This window comes from Hylobates moloch, unplaced genomic scaffold (genome assembly GCF_009828535.3).
Source record: "Hylobates moloch isolate HMO894 unplaced genomic scaffold, HMol_V3 SCAFFOLD_15, whole genome shotgun sequence".
In the NCBI taxonomy this organism is placed as follows: Eukaryota; Metazoa; Chordata; class Mammalia; order Primates; family Hylobatidae; genus Hylobates; species Hylobates moloch.
Window position 1 is genome coordinate 17,219,904 of NW_026652290.1, and position 22,125 is coordinate 17,242,028.

At 44.5% G+C, this 22,125-nt stretch overlaps 1 protein-coding gene across 8 annotated transcripts in view; it reads right to left on the minus strand.

Annotated features, from left to right (window-relative positions):
• Positions 1-22,125, minus strand: part of SLC39A11 (solute carrier family 39 member 11) — a 463,694-nt gene that overhangs the window by 174,447 nt on the left and 267,122 nt on the right. For all 8 annotated transcript variants that reach the window (XM_032176498.2, XM_058428502.1, XM_032176499.2 and 5 more), the window contains one exon: positions 19,782-19,952. In XM_032176498.2, coding sequence (XP_032032389.1) covers positions 19,782-19,952 — 171 coding nt within the window. The remainder of the gene's footprint in view (positions 1-19,781; positions 19,953-22,125) is intronic.

Below are 22,125 nucleotides of genomic sequence, written 5' to 3' on the forward strand. Positions count from 1 at the left end.
AGGATCACTTGAGCACAAGAGTTTGAGACCAGTCTGGGCAACATGGCGAAACCCTGTCTCCACACAACAAATAAATGAAATGGTTTGCTGGGCACACCTGTGGTCCCAGCTACTCAGGAAGCTGAGGCAGCAGGAGGATCACTTGGGCCCAGGAGGTGGAGGTTGCAGTGAGCCGTGATTGCCTCACTGCACTCCAGCTGGGAGACAGAGTGAGCCTCTGTCTCAAAAAAAAAAAAAAAAAAAAAAAGCCCCCTCACAAAGCAGTGGGGCTGGAAAAGGGAGATGGGAAATAGAGGTGGGTGAGATGGGAGCCAGTGATCAATGGGATTTGGTGACCAACTAGCTGTGGAGAATGAGGGACAGGGAAGAGCTAAAACAACTATGGGGCTTCCAGCTCAAGGGCAGCTGGGCAGAACTTCAGGACCTTAACCTAGAGAGAGGCAGAGGGAGAGGGAGGATGCTGAGAAGAAAACAAACATGCCAAATTAGGGCAGACATGCTCAGAGGGCGAACCAAAGGACATGTCTGGGATTCCGGACAGATCCGGGTCCCTCCTCTCTTCCCCCTTTCCATCCATTAAAATCCCTTGTCTCTTCTACTGTCTAATCCACCCTGGCGTCCCCATCCTCGTGGGCCCCATGGCACTCACACCCCTACCCAGTTAATGTCCCCTCCTCTCTGCTCCTGATGCAGTTTTCTCCATGTCCTAGTGTAGCTGACTTGTTCCCCTCAAAGGTGTGTTTTGAGCCCCCCACTCAGCTGAAACGCCCCTGGACTCAGTAAAGGAACAGAACTGAGTGTGTTCAGTAAGTTGACCTAGGGGAGCAGGGGATCAGTGCAGAGTCAGGGAATGGGGAAGAGAAACAGGTCAGAGGGCTTCAGAAAACCTGTGATGCTACTCACGATGAATATGCAGGCAGGAAGGAGAGAGGAGAGGAGAGGAGACAGACTCACAGAAGGTATGAGGCCACGAGGAAACGCATACATGCATACATGCACACACATGTGCACACACACATGTGATTCCTCAAGCTCCCAGCAGGCTTCCAGCATCAGGAGCTAAAATTGCTACCACTGATAAACGAAAAATTTAAACTCCCCACTGGAAGGGAGCATTTCAAGTACCATTCCTGGATATCGCCCCCCCAATTCCTCTGTCCACTGATAGGCTAGCATAGAGCAGATGTGATCATTTGAAGCTTCAACAAAGAATCCCTTGAAGATGACTGTGTAAAGTATTTTTTTTTCCTAAATCAGGAACACCAGAATTAAGAGGAAGGTAGCCATGCAAAACTCAACACCGTTTGTCAACGTGGGTACTAACTCGGCTGTGTCTTGGATAACACATCAACTTGGTAAAAACACACACAGAAAAGAAAATACTTTCTTCCAACTGTCAGAGCAAAAATCCTTCACTCTTCTGTCCAGCAACCTGAACAAAAACAAGGGAATTTGTGGCTTGGTTTCCTTGACAACCTTATCTTCACTCCAGGCACCATCCCCTGTCTCTAAGCAACAGGGCACACTTTGGAACTACCAGGAGGGAAAACCCAGTGCTTATCCTGAGTCTTTTAGGACTAAAGAAATCAGGGCAGAGCAATTGGTCCCTCACAAGGTAGAGCCCAAGGAGCCCATGGGAAGGTACGTGGCCCTAAATATCTTCATCAAACCCCATGCATACCCTGGCACTCCTCTGAGTTCCTTAGTGCCTGAAATTCCACCTCTCCACACTCATCCCATTGGCTTATTCCCCTGTCGGCTCCATGGGGACACTGACTCAGTCCATCAGGTGACTTCTCCCACATCCCCACTCCCAACAGGAAAGCCCTACGTGGCTCTAGTGTGAAGAGGAGGCTGACCCTCGAGAACAGCGCACAGAGAAGGAAATCTAGAACGTCACTGGGACTTAGTGATTTTTGTAGAAAAAAGAGGAGCCTGGAGAAAAGTGTTTGATTAAAAGACAATGAGGGAAAATGCCTGTATTGCTATGTTGACATTTAAGAAGACTGTTTGCACCTGCAAACAGGATTCGGCAATTTTTTTTTTTCTCCCATCAGCATGCCCCAACCTCTTCCCTAACATCTCTGAGACAGAAAGAATTTCTGAGAATATAGAGAAGAGAAATAAATGAACAAACTATCTGGGAATGACAGCTCTGAACTTTCATAAGAGGGAGAGAAGAGAGCTGATGAGTGCAAGGCTCTGCAGCTGAAAGGAAATGGAATTTGCAAGTGGAAGGAGCTGACAAATAGTGTTTATAAATGCGGCATCCAATAATCAGGATAACTGCTATTTATCTGGTACCTTTATTTCTCAAGCAGGCTTGTGTCCATGACCTTATTTTATCCTCAAATCACCTGTGAAGCAGAGGGTGGAGCTGGAATTATTTATCTCCTGGTGAAGCCAGTGATATCACAACTTGGAGAAGTCGTTCTTACAATCACCTACTTGGTGATTTTCAAAATAAGATAGGAATTATAGATTCTGACTCCCAATGCTTACTTACCATTGATTCTGGAACATGTGGACGGTCTAAATTGCTATAGTAAAAATGCAATTTCCAAACTTTATTTCATCCATGAGCTTTGAGTTCATTTCTAATTAAATGTTTTCAGTAGCCCATCAACAAAACAGATCAGTTTGAGACTCTTCTCCTTGTTCATTCTCTCTTAAACAGAATTATTAAGAAGAAGCATCTGAATTCATTTTTGAGCCCTCATTTGATTTCCATTTACAATCTCTGTGTTGCTGAAGCTGTGGAAGCAACAGTCTCCATGGCTGAGAGTAGAGTTTAAGCCACGCAGATGGGCTGCAAAGATTAACTGCCATTCTTAAAGACGCCGATAGAACAATGAAAAATAAGTTGTAATAGGAGTAGTAGGAAGAAGAGGAGGAGAAGGAGGTTGGAGAATAGGGGAAGTTACCATGCTCTAGTAAACTACAAGATGTTGGCATACGACAAACATTGGTACAAGATATAAGACAAAATGAAATGGGATCGAACGTATAATCCCTGCAGCTACTAACTACTGCATCAGTAGACAAAGCAACAATTAGGATGAGATGTGATTGAGGATGTGATGCTGTCCCTTAGGGCAGGTAGTACCTAAAACATGCAGCCATACACTTGTCTATTCTGCAAAGAGCTGAACCACTGAAGAAATGGTGGTCTGAAATGGCTTGGAAGTCTAGGTGTTATTGGGAGCTTGGATTCGTCACTAGCCCCCTAGGGACTTCACACACATTGATTTTGCAGACTTCTACCCCCTCAAATATTCTGTGGAAAACAACCTATTTTTTTCTATCCTCTCCCAAACCCCCATGCTGAGCTCGTCACCTCTGAATTTATCTCCATGTCAAGGAGAAGATGACAGCCAAAAGCAATACATTTTGTTAAGTCAAGTCATGACACATCTATGCCAAATGGAGAACTCAGCTGGCAATTACCACCCTGAAAAGTGGGACAGACAACAGAGCAAGGAATAGACATAGAAGTACATTTAGGTGTCATTTCACCCACTGTATTTAACCAGAGAAAGAAAAAGAAAATGGAATTTTGATTTCAGAATCCAACCTTAGTTAACAGTTATTTGCAGAAAACTAGGAACATTTTAATTATTTTCAACTCTACACCATAACAGCTATCAAGGGAACGGAGACAAAACAAACAGGAACTTATTAAATACATAATTAATGTGCACTAAAATTTGCATATATGAATACGAATAAGCTGGGACCATTATAATGTATGCAACTGAAACGTGATCGATTAATTAAACCTGTTATTTGCTGGGGCTTCGGGAGAAATGGGGCCACCTCAACAGAGGAGGGAGACTCATCAGCAGATGAGATGGCTCCTTGGTGGTCCATCCTGCTTGCAAAGTAGCCAGGTATTTTAAGAAACCAAAATCTTAGAAAAGCTACAATTTTCTTTACAGCGAAGCAAAAATAAATCAAGCCCTTGTCAATCAAGACCTTAATCAAGACCACTGTCAAGCTACAAATAGATTACTTCATTCCCTCTTACCTGGTCTCCAGTCTCCATTATAATCAAATAAAAACACTTTTTAGGCACTGTATCTGGTTCAGAAATATAGTCTGTGGCCAGGACACAAAATGAAGAAAACTGGCAACACAGGAATGAAATCACTTGTGGTGATTAATTAATAACTGTGCTCTTTTGAAATGGATTAAATTGCAGTACAACAATAGGTTATAACATGGAAGAAGAATTCAGATATTCAGACCTTAAGAATGCACTTCATCTTTATCACAAAGCAGCAAATGAAGTGCTGTGCTTCCTAGCAGCCAAGAATAAAAAAAGGTCTACATGATCAATGTCTGTCATTCCCACAGGGAGGCAAAGCTTTTCCAGGCAGTGTGTTCTAAAAGTTTTATCTAGAGGCATTGGGGGATGAACAGGACAATGGCTCTAGCAGAAAGCTGACAATAAAGACTCCGGTGATTTTCATCTGACGGTTAACATCCTTTCTTTCAAACCTGAGTTAAGTCACAGGAGGCTGTTCTGTGAGAGGCGCTAAGTTGACATAGACCAATGATGTTGGCTTGGGCTGGGGTAAAGAGAGGGTGTCTACTGGCAGATAACACATAACACCAGAGGACAAGATGATGAGCTACTGCTTAAGCCCTTGGGCAGCTCCTTCCATCCCCCGACATCAGACATCGTGATGCTCTCGAGCCTGCTACACAAGTCCCGGCACAACTCACAACCCACTTCAGTCCCCAACTCAGGATATAAGAAAAAGACTCAGAACCAGCAGAAGCAAGAGAATGGTATCACAGGATGACTCTGCAGCATCCTTAATTTATTAGAAACAATGTGAAAAGGCTGACATTTAAATTATCTTATTCACAATACATTTAGGACATGCCCCATGACTGAGAACAGCTCTCTTACACTGTCTTCCAGAAATGGAACTCCCCCCAAGGCAAGCTTGGGCAGGCACTACACAACAAACAATTTGTGAAGTTACTTTTTTTTGCTAAGGGTCTAGTGCAGTGTCATCCAGTAGAACTTCCTATGATCATGGAAGCGTTCTATGTCTTGTGTTGTCCAACACAGTAGCCACTAGATACAAGTATTTGACGTGTGGCTAAGTCATGCTAAGGAGCTAAAGTTTGTATTTTATTCCAGTTTAACTCATGTAAATTTAGAGAACTACAGGTGGCCAGGGACTATGGAATTGGACAGACCAAGTCTAAAAGATCTTACTAGGCTGGGTGCAGTGGCTCATGCCTATAATCCCAGCACTGTGGGAAGCCGAGGCGGGTGGATCACCTGAGGTCATGAGTTTGAGACCAGCCTGGCCAACACGGTGAAACCCCGTCTCTACTAAAAATTACCTGGGCGTGGTGACATACGCCTGTAATTCCAGCTATTGAGGAGGCTGAGGCAGGAGAATCGCTTGAACCTGGGAGGCGGAGGTTGCAGTGAGCTGAGATTGTGCCACTGCACTCCAGCCTGGGTCACAGAGTGAGGCTCCATCTCCATAAACAAAACAATAAAATAAAATAAAAGATTGTATTAAACCATGTTCTAGCCAATACCTGGCCATGGGAGAAAGACAACTGGAAGTTACTGGAAACTTTGCTTCCTAATACAAAAATGTATTCAAATTCTCTTGCTTTAGTTTTCTCTTTAATTTACATAATAGGTAGGAGGATGGCATAATACAATCGACGTGGAAATGAGTCTTGATTTTAACTCTAATCCTAGCGCAGCATTAGACTTTGACTCTGGCTGTAGCTTCCTTGATCTGAAGGCCAGAAAGTAGGGCTCAGGCATCTGCACGTCTGTCGCCTGTGCAGGAGATGACAGAACATCTCAAAGTTTCCCTGCCACTTTTATTTGGGATCACAGAGGATTCCCAGAGTTGCGATTTTGCCCTCTGGGCGTTGGTGCCAACTCTCATGCTCAAATCCAACAGCGTCATTTAGAAATGTGCTACTGGCTTCTGCCTCAGTGCACACCAGGAACATGATATGTTGAGCAAAATGTCATCCCATGTAGGAGCCTGTGCTAATTATAATGTCAGGCTTCCCACTGAGATACTGATAATTAAAGGAGAATATTACAATGTTTTCAAACTCCTGCAGTAAAGGAGAAGCATCTTCAAATGTAACCTGTTGGAGACGAAAATTAAAGCCATCTGAGACATCCCCATTTAAGACCTCCACAACCAGAACCAGACAATTTTTGAGGATCAAAGCAAGGTGAAGGCAAAACTAAGTGGGTGGTAGAGCTTGGAGGAAGAGGAGGAGGTGGAGGGGAATTAATGTTTTCCAGGTCCTGCTGTGTTCTAGGAATCACAATACTCTTTTATTTTTTTATTGAGACAGGTCTTGCTCTGTCACCCAGGCTGGAGTGCAGTGGCACAAGCATGGCTCACTGCAGCCTCTACCTCCCGGGCTCAAGCGATTCTCCTGCCCCAGCCTACTGAGTAGCTGGGACTACAAGCATGCGCCACCAAGCCCAGCTAACTTTTGTATTTTTTGTAGAGACGGGGTTCTGCCACGTTGCCTAGACCGGTCTCGAACTCCTGGGTTCAAGTGATCTGCCTGCCTCGGCCTCCCAGCGATACACTCTGAATAACAGGTAACACAGTGGGTGGCCCTGCTTGTTGCTACTGCTGTCATCTCAATAATGAACTGCCAAGTAGCTATTATCTGCATTTTACAGCTGGGAAGGCTGACTCCCATGATCTCTCACCTAAGGTTACCTACCTAGTAAAGCATTTGGTGGCTCCAGGATCCAAGTCTTGGCCTTTCTGCTCTAAAGGTTATGCTTGTCCTATCCCTGTGGGCAACCACCTGCTTGGGTCCTGGAGCATCGGTGGTGGTAACAGGTGTGCAGGGGCCTCACAGCCGTTCATTTTACACATCTCCTAGAACGCCCACAGTGGTGGGTCCTGTGTATGGATGAGGCTTCCTGCCCAGGTTTCCCTGCTCAAGTCTCCTTGCTGAACTGAGCCCGATGCATCTGGAGTGAGAACCACGCCAACGTGGTGCTGCAGACCTTAACATTTAATGTGGCAAGCTTAAAAAAAGCAAGAAGCATTTCCTGAACTTCTCTGCAACTCTCTCTGAAAAACAGTGTGATCCACGGGAAGAAAAGAAACAGAGCTCACCAGAGTGAGACACAACACACGGAGACAGAGTGTGAGTCAAGCTGTACCCAGCACAGCTTGTGTGGCCTCAGGGGTTTTTTTTTGTTTTTTTTGTTTGTTTGTTTGTTTGTTTTGATTCAGGGTCTCGCTCTGTTACCCAGGCTGGAGTGCAGCAGCACGATCTCAGTTTTCTGCAGCCTCCACGTCCCAGGCTCAAGTGATCCACCTGCTTCGGCCTCCTAAAGTGCTGAAATTACAGGTAGGAGCCACCGTGCCTGGCCTTGGGCTTGATCTTTAAACTTTCCAGGCCTCAGTTTCTAAAATGTAAAACAGGGACGCAAATATCTACATCATGTATGTGGTGCACTTTATACAGCATCTGGAACCTTGAAAGGCCCCCGTAAGTGGCAGCCTTTAGTATTACTGGTATATTTTATTACGGTCAATGATGCGTGCCTTTGTGTGGCGTTCTGCTTCCTCATTAACTGAGCCTGGGTCGCTGGCTACTGAGAAGGCCCCTCCAGTTTCCTGAAGCAGAGCAACGTGAAGTAGAAGCTGTTGCATCACGGTTTCTCCTGGAAAGATCTGTATCTAACAGTAGAATTTTCTGCTCAGTCTTTACCCCAGGAAAACGAAAAATCACTGTGTTCTTTCTCATGGCTAGCAGCTCCTTCTTGCAAGTCGGGGCCCTGGTCTTACTGTGCTGCCCCTCCAAAGCCACCCCTTGCAGCACAGGGAGATTGCACTAGAGCAAGCTGAAGATCCAGGCTCACATCACCAATGTCAGCAGCAGCGGCCTCCCCGGCCACCTGCAGCTTTCCGCAGACTTTTCAGCATTCCAACAGATCCTCCATATTCCACACAAAATCAAAATCCAACAGCAACTGACACCTCGTTGGAAAACAGGGCTCAAAAAACAACTTCATTTTTCTCTTATCTGCCTATTGACTTGGAGGAAAATTCACTAGATTTTTTAAAAATGTACTATAAAAATGTATATTGCTCAAAAAAAAAAAAAGCAGGACTCATAGACACCCCCAAGCAAGTGCCATGGTAGGTGGGACAGAGATTATTCCTCTGTGTCAAAGGATTCTGCTGGAATATGGAATGAATGGGAAGGAGCTTAACTAAAAGAACTGGCTTCAAAGAGTTCAAAGGTTTCCAACTCTACTCCAAGGTATGCACCCAAGAGAACATAGGTCCATACAAAGACATAAACACACATAGCAGCATTACTCACAACACCCAAAAAAGTAAAAACAATCCAAATGCCCATCAAATGATGAAAGGGTAAACAAAACATGGTGTATCCATAGAATAGAATATTATCTGGCCATAAAAAGAAAGACTTACTGATACATGCTACAACATCAACGAAACTTGGAAGCATCGTGCCAAGTCAAAGAAACCAGACACAAAAACATACATATTACATGATACCATTTAAATGAAAGTCAGTCCTGGTTAGGGAAATTATAGAGACAAAGTAGATTAGTGCAGGGGCTGGAGCGAGGGAGGAATGGGGAGTGACTGCTAAAGAGCATGCAGTTTCTTTTTTTCCTCGGGGCACTGATCAAAGAGTGTGGGGTTTCTTTACTGGGTGATGAGAGTGTTCAGGAATAGTGGTAGGTTGGGTATGGAGGCTTACACCTATAATCTCAGCACTATGGGAGGCTGAAGCAGGAGGTTCTCTTGAGACCAGGAGTTCGAGGCCACCCTGGCCAACACAGCAACACCCTTGTCTCTACTGGAAGAAAAAAATTAAAATTAAAAATTAAAAAGATAGTGATGGTGGTTGCACAACCTTTCAGATATACTAAAACCACTGAATTGTGAAATTTACTTTTTTTTTTTTTTTTTTTTTTTTTTTTTTTTTTTTTTTTTTTTTGAGACGGAGTCTCGCTCTGTCGCCCAGGCCGGAGTGCAGTGGCGCAATCTCGGCTCACTGCAAGCTCCGCCTCCCGGGTTCACGCCATTCTCCTGCCTCAGCCTCTCCTAGTAGCTGGGACTACAGGCGCCCGCCACTACGCCCGGCTAATTTTTTTTTTTTGTATTTTTAGTAGAGACGGGGTTTCACCGTGGTCTCGATCTCCTGACCTCGTGATCCGCCCGCCTCGGCCTCCCAAAGTGCTGGGATTACAAGCGTGAGCCACCGTGCCCGGCCGTGAAATTTATTTTTCTTTCCTTTTTTTTTTTTTTTTTTTTGAGACAAGGTCTTGCTCTGTCACCTCGGCTGGAGTGCTGTGGCACAACCACGGTTCACTGCAGCCTTGACCTCCAGGGTTCAAGCAATCCTCCCACCCTAGCCTTCCAAGTAGCTGGGACCACAAGCGTGTACCACCACACCTGGCTAGTTTTTAAATTTTTCGTAGAGATGGGGGTCTCGTCATGTTGCCCAGGATGGTCTCCAACTTCTGGGCTCAAGCGATCCGCCCACCTCAGTCTCCCAAAGTGCTGGGATTACAGGCATGAGCCACTGTGCCTGACCTTGAATTGTGAACTTTAAAGGGGTGAATTTTATGGTACGTGAATTATATCTCATTCTTTTAAAAAAGTTAACAGGGACTCTTTCCTCAGTGTGGAAGTGTAATTGACAGACCTCCTAATTACCAGTGAGCTTGGGGATGAGAAAATGCCACACAATAAAGTTGCTTGAGAAAGAGAGAGATTGAGCAACAGATCACGTGTGAGATGGAGTAGGGTCAGTAACCATTTAAATACGCCATTGACCTTGAGAAAAAGAATGTCAGCTATAATGACAAGCCACAAATGTCTGTCACTGTGAACTGGCTCATCACAAAGAACTGAAGGATAACATGGAGTTAAGATAGCAGTGGAGGCAGGCAGGGGAAACGGGCCCATGAGATATGGACAGCAGCACTCTCCCCCATTCCCTGCCATCCCCATTGCACACAAATAAGCTAAGTAAATATTACGTCGTCTCTTACTAACACCCCAAAACTCTCATTTGATGAAGGACCAGGGGAATAAGTTGCTGAATGGGCTCATTAAGACTGAGGAATTCTTCAGAGGCTCAAACACAGACAGCCAGTGATGGGAAATGAGGATGACACAGCTGACAGCCCATGGGAGTCCCAGGGTGAGACTAAGACTCCATAAGAGCCAGGCTTAGACTCATAAAGGAATGCTGGCTGCTGACGACATTTCAGAACTCAAGCTAAGAATCTCTGGCCTGCATTCAGAAGATACCTTTGGTCTCTGTGGTTGGCCAAATGATGGCTCCAAATATATCCAGGTCCTCATTCCTGGAACCTGTGAAGGTTACCTTTCATGACAAAGGAGATTTTTCAGATATGATTATCCTAGATAATCTAGGTGGGCCCTAAATGCAACCACAAGAATCTTTATAAAAAGGCAGAGGGAGATTTGGCACAGAAGAGAAAGCAGTGATCACGGAGGTACTGATTGGAGTGATGTGGCCACAAGCCAAGGAATGCCTGCAGCCTGCAGAAGCCGGAAGAGGCCAGAAATGGATTATCCCCTAGAGCTCCCGGCAAGAACAAGGCCCTGCCAACCCCTTGACTTTATTGCAGTGAAACTGATGTCAGACTTCTGGCCTCCAGAACTGCAGGAGAATAAATCTGGATTGTTTTAAGCCACTAAGTTTGTGATAATTGGTTATACCAGCTGAAGAAAACCAAGGCAGTCCTTTGCTCTGCTTCTAACTTGTCTAAATATTAAAACAACCCCAGTAAGATGATCTCTGGCATAAAGGAATAACATCTCTCTACTTCTGTGCATGAGTTGAGGGTTGGGGTGTTGAGGTGGTTAGGTGATGGTAACTCCTTGATGAACTGAGCCCGATGCATCTGGAGTGAGAACTACGCCAACGTGGTGCTGCAGACATTAAAGTTTAACGTGGCAAGCTTAAAAAAAGCAAGAATTTCACCTTCCCAAAAAAGCATTTTTATCTGATTGCAAGTCATAAATATTTACTACAGGAAAGCTTAGTTATAAATCTCACAAAAACAGGAAGAAAATAAAAATCATCCTCAATCCTGTCACCCAGGAATAACCAACTACTGTGAACATTTTCATGTCTAAATTTGGGTTCTTGTTCCCTGAAACAAAAAATCACTTTGGATTAAAATCTCAAGCATTTCTTTGAAAGCCATTATCAGGAGCTGGCAATGAGGACAGGCCACATGACCAAAACCAACTGTCGTGCTGTTCTAGCAACACAGTGGTCCCCAGGACTCTATGTCATAGCAACAACCAGCAAAACAAACTTGGCTCTTGATACGATTGAGAGGAAAATAAAAAGCATGGAATTCACCTACCCTCTTCTTCTGTGGACCTTTATAAATAATTTCAAACACAAAAGGCAGCAAGAGTCTGCCAATGTATCATCAGGACCCACATGAGTCAATGTCCTCCCTTGGCCCACCTGGACAATGCAGAAAGAAAATTAGGTGGCTGGGAGTGGTGGCTCACGCCTGTAATGCCAGCACTTTGGGAGGCCGAGGTGGGCGGATCATTCGAGGTCAGGAGTTTGAGATCGGCCTGGCTAACATGGCAAAACCCCGCCTCTACTAAAAGTACAAAAATTAGCTGAGTGCGGCGGCAGGCACCTGTAATCCCAGCTACTCAGGAGGCTGAGGCAGGACAAGCTCAAACCCAGGAGGCGGAGGTTGCAGTGAGCTGAGATCACGCCACTGCACTCCACCCTGAATGACAAGAGTGAGACTCCATGTCAGAAAGAAAGAAAATTGGCTGGGCGCAGTGGCTCACGCCTGTAATCCTAGCACTCTGGGAGGCCGAGGCGGGCAGATCACAAGGTCAGGAGATCAGGACCATCCTTGCTAACATGGTGAAACCCCGTCTCTACTAAAAACACAAAAAATTAGCTGGGCGTGGTGGCGGACGCCTGTAGTCCCAGCTACTCGGGAGGCTGAGGCAGGAGAATGGCGTGAACCTGGGAGATGGAGCTTGCAGTGAGCCAAGATGGCGCCACTGCACTCCAGGCTGAGAGACAGAGCAAGACTTCGTCTCAAAAAAAAAAAAAAAAAAATTATGACACCTAACTCTCAAACAGCCCCTCCTCTCTTAGAATGGAGGGCAGGTACCCAATGCACCAGTTCTTCTAGGTGCTCAAGTGTATAATACATATTGAATATGTCAAAGCTTCAGTATGTGTAATAACATTGGGACCCCAAAAAAGAATGCAGTATAGAACTTCTTGCAAGAAACTCCATCTATCAGGGGCAAATAAACATGTTTAAATACAGGTAATTGCATCCATCAAAAGTTGAATGAATGAAGAAAATATGGTACATACACACAATGGTGTATTATTCAGCCACATAAATGAATGAGATCCTGTCACCTGCAACAACATGGATGGAACTAGAGGTTATTATGTTAAGTGAACTAAGCCAGGCATGGAAAGACAAACTTCTCATGTTCTCACTTATTTGTGGGAGCTAAAAATTAAAACAATTGAAGTCATGGAGATAGAGAGGAGAAGGATGGTTACCAGAGGCTGGGAAGGGCAGTCAGGGAGTCGGGGGAAAGTAGAGATGGTTAACAGGTACAAAAAAAATAGATGAATCAGACCTAGTAGTTGATAGCACAACTATCAACTACTATAGGGTGACTATAGTCAATAATATAATAATTGTACATTTTAAAATAACTATGAGTATAACTGGATTGTTGGTAACACAGAGGATAAATGCTTAAGTTGATGGGTTATGCATTACATACCTGTATCAAAATATTTCACGCAGGCCAGGCAAGGTGGCTCACACCTGTAATCCTAGCACTTTGGGAGGCTAAGGCGGGAGAATCTGTTGAGCCCAGGAGTTCGAGACTAACCTAGGCAACATGGCAAAACCACGTCTCTACAAAAAATACCAAAAAAACCCACAAAAATTAGCTGGGTGTGGTGGTATGCACCTGTAATCCCAGCTACTCAGGAGGCTGAGGTGGGAGGATCAACTGACCCCAGAAGGTTGAGGCCACAGTGAGCCATGATAACACCACTGCACTCCAGCTTGATGACAGAGTGAGATCCTGTCTAAAAAAACTGTGTGTGTGTGTGTGTGTGTGTGTGTGTGCGTGCGCGCGCGCATGTATGTGTGCATGCACGCGCATATATATTTCATGGCCCCATAAATATATACACCTGCATATTCCTGACAAAAATTAAAAATAAATAAATAAATAACACACAAACAGGTAATTGTAAGTCAGAGTGATAATTATGGTAACAGAAGATAAAGGATACAGCAAGGCATCACAAATGAGTGATTAACTTTGTTAAATAAATGAAATTAACAATATACTATTTCTATGATTCTTCACAGTATCATCCAATGCTAAGGCTAGAAGGAGCCATAATGACAATTTATTACAACCCCCTAAATTTTCAAATGAATGAATGTTTGACTGAGATAACCCCTAGAATCCCTTTAAGCTTCCAATTTAACTTTTTCCCATACAAAGCAATGGTGTAGTTCACTGTTGAGACCATAAGCTACTCGTGGTAAGTGATCAGTAGGAACTCAATTGCTACGTGATTTTTAATTCCATTCAAAAACAGAAGGGCCAGGAATCTTTGAAGGCTCAGAGCCCTTCAATCTGTATGATACCGCATGAAAATCACTTCGACAGACAGTATGCTCAAAAGGCCGCAGTCTCGGGTTGGTTTTCTAAAAAAACATGTTGTTTCCTTGGGGTGTCCTTCTCCAGCAGACGTGAACGCCCTAGACCACCCCCACAGATGCACCCAGGCAGAGGCCAGGGAAGTAGATTAGAAGGAGGCGGGTGATGTCTGCACTCTGTTTCTGGAGTCTGCCTTTTAGTGCTCTTTTTACAGCGCCTGCCTGCATCTGCTGGCCTCCATCAGTCATTACCATTTCTTCCTAAGACATTTCAATTGTACAACTATTCTTTGTCTTCTAAAGGGGAGGGGTTCTTTTTTTTTTTTTTTTTTTTTTTGAGACGGAGTCTTGGTCTGCCTCCAGGCTGGAGGGCAGTGGCATGATCTCGGCTCACTGCAACCTCTGCCTCCTGGGTCCAAGCGATTCTCCTGCCTCAGCCTCCTGAGTAGCTGGGATTACAGACACGTGCCACCACACTCAGCTAATTTTTGTATTTTTAGCAGAGATGGGGTTTCACCATGTTGGCCAGGATGGTCTCTATCTCCTGACCTCATGATCTTCCCGCCTCAGCCTCCCGAAGTGCTGGGATTACAGGCCGTGAGCTACCGCACCCAGCCTGGGAAGGGGTTCTTTCCTGTTCTAGAGTTGTGGATAGACTCCATAAAGTCTAAACACCCAGAATTGTCTGCAAAATATTGTGTGTGGCTGTGGTCTGAACGTTTATGTCTCCCCAAAATTCATATTTTGAAATCTAATCCCCAATGGTATTGGTATTAGGATGGTGGGGACGTGGGGAATGGATGGTATTAGGAGGTGTGGACTCGGGGAAGTGATTAGGTCATGAGATGGAGCCCTTATGAATGGGATTAACAACCTCACGAAATGAGACTCCAGAGAGTACCCTCTTTCCACCATGTGAGGATACAACCAGAAGACAGTCATCCGCAACTTGGAGAATGGCCCTCACCAGAACCTGACCATGACCATGCTAGCAGCCTGATCTCAGGCTTCCAGCTTCCACAACTGTGAGAAATAAATTTCTGTTGTTTCTAAGCTACCTATTCTATGGCATTTTGTAATGGCAGCCTGAACAGACTAAGACATGTGTACAACATTCTCTTGTGAGACGGTGCAAAGCTCTTATCAGATTCACAGGACAACTGTGAACCACAGAAGCTTAAGAACCATTTGACCTTGCACATATGTATTAAATATTAACCCAAGAGCCCCAGACGTGTGCATATGCCTACAGGTGTGGCCTCACACCCTGGATATCTCCGGGAGATAGGCTACTATTAACAGTCCTTCTGTTTTCCTTCTACTCTAAAAAAAATTTTTCTTTTGGCAAAATGTCATCCTTAGGACATACAAAACTGAAATAGCAAAGACGAAAAACTTCAAAAAAAAAATCAATTCTCCATTTAGTCATTGTGAAAAGTCTGTCTTAAAAACTCAGAGTCTCAGGGAATGTCAAAGCTCTAGTTAAATTTTTAATACGCTATAAAAGATAGTGTTAAAGAAGAGACCTTTTCAAAGGTAAGCTGGCTCCAAAGAGGCTCTTAAAATGGTCCTCATCAAAGACATGAAGCTGCTTGACAGTAATGGTGAGGAAGTTCACTTCTCTTTAGACAGGAGTAGGAGCTGGAGACTCGAGGAATGAGCCACAGTGGGCCTTTGGAGACACATCTATTTGTAGTTAGACCCTTGGTGGCTTCATCCAGTGTCAGGGGTTTAAGTAACATTCATGTGCCAAGGGGCCAGGTGCAGTGGCTCATGCCTGTAATCCCAGCACTTTAGGAGGCCAAGGCAGGTAGATCACTTGAGACCAGGAGTTCAAGACCAGCCTGGCCAATATGGCGAAACCCCGCCTCAACTGAAAATACAAAAAGTAGCCAGGTGTCGTGGCATGCGCCTGTAGTCCCAACCACTTGGGAGGCTGAGGCAGGAGAATCTCTTGAACCCAGGAGGCGGAGGTTGCAGTGAGCCAAAATTGCGCCACTACACTCCAGCCTGGGTGTCAGAGCAGACTCTGTCTCAAAAACAAAAAACAAAAAAACAAAAAACATTCATGTGCCAATGATTCACAAATCTATAACTCTAGCTAGACTTTGCAATCCAACTCCAAACTCACGTATCCAGCTGTCTAGTCAGTATTTCCATTTGAATGTCTAATGGCAATCAAACCTCACAATCAAAAAACAAATTCCTGATAGTCCCCCTAAAGCTCCTCCAGCTACAGCCTTCCTCGACTCAGTTGATGGCAATTCCATCCTCGCAGCTGGGCAGCCCTGAAACCTCCAAGTGCCTCCTGGCTCCTCGCTTTCTCTCATATCCCACATCCGATCCATCGGCAAATCCCACTGGCTCCACCTTCAGTCAGGACCCAGGACGTGATCCCTTCGGCAAATCCCACTGGCTCCACCTTCAGTCAGGACCCAGGAAGGGATCCCTTCTCACTACCTCCAGCACTACCACCTTGGTCTGCACCACTATCATCTTTGATCTGGATTCTGCACTGCCCTCCACCATAGGCCTCCCTGCTTCCATCCTTATCCCTCCTAAGTCCCATCTCAATTCAGCACCTAAAGAGAAACCAGCTTTCAAAGCTCAAGTCATACACACCCTCTTCAAAACCCCACAATGGCTCATAACACACAGAGCAAAACAAACAAACAAACAAACGTTCTTGTGCCTCCAAATTCCATCTAAAGGCGGGGCTGACATCCCTGCGCTCACCTCGTACTTCTCTCCCTGCTGCTCACCTTGCTGTGGCCACGGTGGACTCTTGGCTACTCCTTGTGGGTGCTAGACATGCCCCTGCCTCAGGGCCTTTGCACTGGCTGTTCCCTCTGCCTAAAACACTCACTCTTTCCCAGAGATCTGCATGACTGACTCACATGCAAGAACATCTCAAGGAGCCCCTCCCTACCTACCCTATTTAAAATGGCAATTTCTTCCTCTAACACTCTATCATCTCCTCTGCCCTGTTGAACTTTTTCTTTTTTTAAATCACTGACTACCTTCTAACACGATATAAAATTCATTTATTATTGTGATGTTCATCAACTATCTCACCTTGCTGTAATATTGGTTATAGAAGGCCAGAGATCTTGGTCTGTTTTAGTGCTGATATAACCCAAGTACATGGAATACAATACTCAAATATAAGAAATAAAAGACAAGATTGGGAAAGAAATGTCCCTTCAAATCTCTCCATCCAGACAAGCCAGCTGTCCTCCAGTTTACTGAAACCAGTGACTATTACCACCATGCTTCTGGTGAAATCTAACTCAGTTGAGATTCCTAGAAGGCACTCAATCCGCATTTCAATTTATTTTTTACATTATTATTATTATTATTATTATTATTATTATTATTATTATTGAGATGGAGTCTCACTCTGTCACCCAGGATGGAGTGCAGTGGTGCAATCTCGGCTCACTGCAACCTCTACCTCCTGGGTTCAGGTGATTCTCCTGCCTCAACCTCTCAAGTAGCTGGGATTACAGGCATGCACCATCACTCCCGGCTAATTTTTGTATTGTTTGTAGAGATGGGATTTCGGCATGCTGGCCAGGCTGGTCTCAAACTCCTGACCTCAAGTGATCCGCCCACCTTGGCCTCCCAAAATGCTGGGATTACAGGCATGAGCCACTGCGCCCAGCCTCAATCCTTATTTGAAAAGATACTTTTGCATCACCATAAAAGTGACAAAAGCTGAACTTAGACTTGGAAACTCCAAAGACACAGAAGAGGGTCTCCTGTCAGGGAAGAAGTAAGATTTTAATTTATGCTCACTTAGGATCATCAGATATTGCTGTCATTCCACACATCTTCCTCCTGTTTCTGGCTTTATTCCAAGTTGTCACTGGAGTCAACAAACATTTGAGAAAGTAAACTCTGAACCATCCTGGCCTTCTGTTGGGATGAGCCAGGAAATGGTTCCAGCTGAGCATAATGAATCACCCAAGTACAGTGGCAGGTGTGGTATATAAAAGGGTCCATTAGAGGAAAGTTGGGTACGCGGTCCATTGCTATAAAGTCTGGACCTTAGACCACATTTTTGCTCTTCAGAGAAATAGTCGCCATAATACACCTCAGTGTAGTTACCTTATTTAACACTAAACCCACTGGGCAGATCTTTACTCTTGCTCATTTGGTTAAAGAAGGGGTCATAAATGGCAGAAAGACAGCTACTATTATGAATGAAAAACAAGTAACCTCTCTTCTCTAACTATTAGCACTTAACAGGCTAAAAGTGGCTGTCAGGGCTCCTAAGCAGTCCTCTGCAGGGGACCAAAGGGTCTTCCAATGAGCTCTTTAAGATACTGGGTGGGCATGAGCAGGGTCTTCCACCAAGGCTAACCCACTTTGGTCATCTTTGTGCAATGAGGTCTATATAAGACCCCATCTTTATCTCAAGACATACCGAATACCAACAAGATCTAGAAAACCAACAGGGTCAGATGCTGTCACTCATGCCCGTAATGCCAGCACTTTGAGAGGCTGAGGTGGGCTAATCACTTGAGGCCAGGAGTTCAAGACCAGCCTGGCCAACATGGTGAAACCCCATCTCTTCGAAAAATACAAAAATTAGCTGGGCATGATGGCACACATATTTAATCCCAGCTACTCGGGAGGCCGAGGCAGGAGAATTGCTTGAACCGGGAAGTGGAGATTGAAGTGAGCTGAGATTGCACCACTGCACTCCAGCCTGGGTGACAGAGCAAGACTCTGTCTCACTAAAAAAAAAAAAATTGGAAAACCAACTAAAAAAAGTTTATTCATAACTCAAAGAAAAGGGTCAAGAGGGGAATGAGGGAGACACATATACTGATGAAAATGTTGGGAAAACTGGCCTACCTATGATCGTATGATAGACATTCCTAAGATTAGGATAGAAATAACAGAGGAATGTGCTTCTTATCTAGACAAATAGCTGAGCTTCAAAAGTAATTAAACACATAGTGCTTTAGGCAGATTTAATATATACTAGAATATATAATATATATTAGAATTTTCACACTCTAAAGACGACAAAAAAAAGTCTTCATTGTGCAAGCAGAACAATATCAAGTTATACAGAGGAATAGACTCAGTTTGGCCATGCTTTTTGCTTCCACAATACTAAAGCCAGAAGACAAGGGATCAACATCTGCAGAAGCTTTGAAGAGAAAAATGTCATGACTAGAAAGCTTTGCCCAGCCAAGTTCTTGCTTCTGTATTAGAATAACAGATTGGCACAGTGAACTCTGCAAGGACTCAGAAAATGTATCACCCAAGGATGCTCCCCAGGGAAGATTATTGCTCAAATTCGAGTTCCCAAACAACAAAAGGTGGGTCAGCATGTTTAAGATCTCAAGATGGAGGAAATCATGGCTGAAAAGGCAGCAGGAGTATCATCGATGCCAACAATAGCTCCCATTTTTCAAGCAATCTCAAGAAAAAATGTTATTAAGGAATTCATAAAAAAGATAACATATTTACTATTCATTAAGTGGAAGTGAGTCATCATAAAGGTCTCATCCTCATCATCTTCACATTGAGTGGGCTGAGGAAGAGGAGAAAGAGGAGGGGTTGGTCTGGCTCTCTCAGGGGGGCAGAGGTGGAAGAAAGTCTGAGTGTAAGTGAACTCACGTATTTCAGATCTGTGTTGTTCAAGGGTCAACTATATTTTCAAATAGCATTAAGCAGAACCAGAGATATCCAGTATTTATAAAAGATACTCTCCACAGCAATCACGTAACAGTTATGAATTTATGCTCCAAATAACTTGGTAACAAATATGTAGAAAAAAAAAGGAAGTAGAAGTTGTTTAAACTAACTGGAATGGGAAGTTTTCACATATGATGATCTATCTATGATGATCAAAAAATAAAGTCAAGAAAGATTTGTACTGCCACCTTCACTCCTCTCCAAAAAGGACCCACGTCACAATTGCCCATTCCCCTTTTCCAGCCAGACAATTGTGCTGACAAATGACTTTACCTTCAGGCAATGGCTGTCACGCTCACGGGCAAGACCTCACCTGGAACGTTGTGTATAGTGATGGCCAAGATGAGCAGTGCGATCCTCCTCCAGCTGCTGCCGCCGGGCTGTGCCAGATTCCCTCGAGAAGGCACAGGGACAGCAGGACCCTCTGGAAGGCCAGTGGCTGCTGCCTTCTTTCTCTGATATGCCTCACCATTCTCACTCTTGTCTGAGCAAAAAAAAAAAGAGAGAGATGGGGAAAGAGAGCGCTTTGAACATATGCACATTAACTCTGCAGCAAGCTACAGCAGGAAGAAGCTTCTACCCTCCAAACTTCCTGTAGACGATGCATGCTTCTGCGTGTTCTCTCATTCACTCAGGCATCCATTCATTCAGCGAACAATTCATTGACTAGGCCAAGCATGGTCACTCACGCCTGAAATCCCAACACTTCGGGAGACTGAGGCAGGCAGATGGCTTGAGCCCAGGAGTTCGAGACCAGCCTGGGCAACATGGCACGATCCCATCTCTACAAAAAATAAAAATAAAGAATTAGCTAGGCATGGTGGTATGCACCTGTGGTCCCAGCTACTTGGGAGGCTGAGACGGGAGGATGGCTTGAGCCCGGGAAGTTGAGGCTGCAGTGAGTTGTGATCGCACCATTGCCCTCCAGCCTGGGTGACAGAGTGAGATCCTGTCTCAAAAAAGAAAAAGAAAAAAAAATCACTGAACAGGCATTCCGTGCCCAATGCATAGGTACCAAGAAGGATAAAAAAGATGAAGATGCAGTATCCTAGAAATGCCTGTTTAAGACAAGCAATGTTGAGTCATGATTAGAGACACAGATTCCAGAACCATGCTGCCTGCTTCCCTTCCTGACTCAGCCACTGGTCAGCTGTGTAGTGCCAAACAAGTTGTTTCACCTCTCTGTGCAGTGGTTTTCTGATTCGTAAAACTAGAAGAATAGCATTACCTATGTCACAAGGGTTTTGTGGGGATTAAATGCAACAATGTCCGAAAGTACTTAGAATGTACTAAGTGCTGATTGTATTGATGGCTATTGTTAGTATCATGTTCCCTCTCCCATAGCCCTACAGAATTACATAATATGTGACCCTGCTCTCCTGGTCACACTGATTTATGCGAACCAATTCAGATGCCTGGCTCAGCCAATCAGAATCCCTCTCCAGGGAGAATTGGCGACTCCAACGTGCAAGCTGAATCTGAAAAATCACGTGATGTGTGAGCAGCTCTGCCACGATGGAATGAGGGAAGCGGCTGGACAGACAATCAGAAGGAATCAGATATACGTCAACAAGCAGAGATGGGAAACGATGCAGCTAGAGAGAAGGAGAGAGAAGGGCAGAACTGCAGCCCATGTGCCATAGACATTCATGGGCCATCCATAGCACCCAGCCCTTGGGTTTCCTGAGCAAACCTTCCTTTTAAAAATGCCTTTACAAATTGGCTTATATTGGAAGAATGTCATTCTTATTAGAAGCTTGCCTTAAATATCCATGGTCCCCGGGCTATTTGTTTATTCATAATGGAGCCAAATTGTATGGATTTGAAATTGGGAGGACAAGAGTGGGAGAGAGCATCCAGCTTTCAGTTCACAGCATGGGAGGGATTTGTGGGGAAGGCTTTCTAGAGGAGATAGGTCTTGAGTGAATCTTAAACACGTGATGGCACAGCTAGAATGAACAGTCCCTTTATTGGAAGAGAAAATAACCCAGCAAGCATAACTCAGGTGCCTGTTAAATTAAATAAGCAGGAGGCCATTGGTCTGAGGCTGTACTTTGAGTTGCTTCACAGTGAACTACAACCTAACTTAGTATGTATACAAATGAAAATTTCATTAGGAGTATATATTTTTTGTAATAGGATAGCTAGATCTCAGCCAATCACAAGCAGCCAAGCTTTAGCCAACCAGAGGCAGCCAACTGATCAGACTATGTCCAAATAAGGTAAATGCCTAACTGTAACCAATTAAGCTATTTCTATACTTTATTTCCTGCTCAAACTTCAAAAAACACGGAGCTCTCTGAATGTCTTCTAGTTTTGAATGCTGCCTAATTCATGAAGCCTTTAATGCTTAAATAAATTTAAAAACATTAAAAGAAAAAAAACGTCTTTTGAAAATCATTTTGTGGCCAGACGCAGTGGCTCACGCCTGTAATCCCAGCACTTTGGGAGGCTGAGGTGGGCAGATTAGGAGGTCAGGAGATCGAGACCATCCTGGCTAACATGGTGAAACCCCGTCTCTACTAAAAATACAAAAAATTAGCTGGGCGTGGTGGCAGGCGCCTGTAGTCCTAGCTACTCAGGAGGCTGAGTGAGACAGGAGAATGGCTTGAACCCGGGAGGCGGAGCTTGCAGTGAGCCGAGATCGCGCGGCTGCA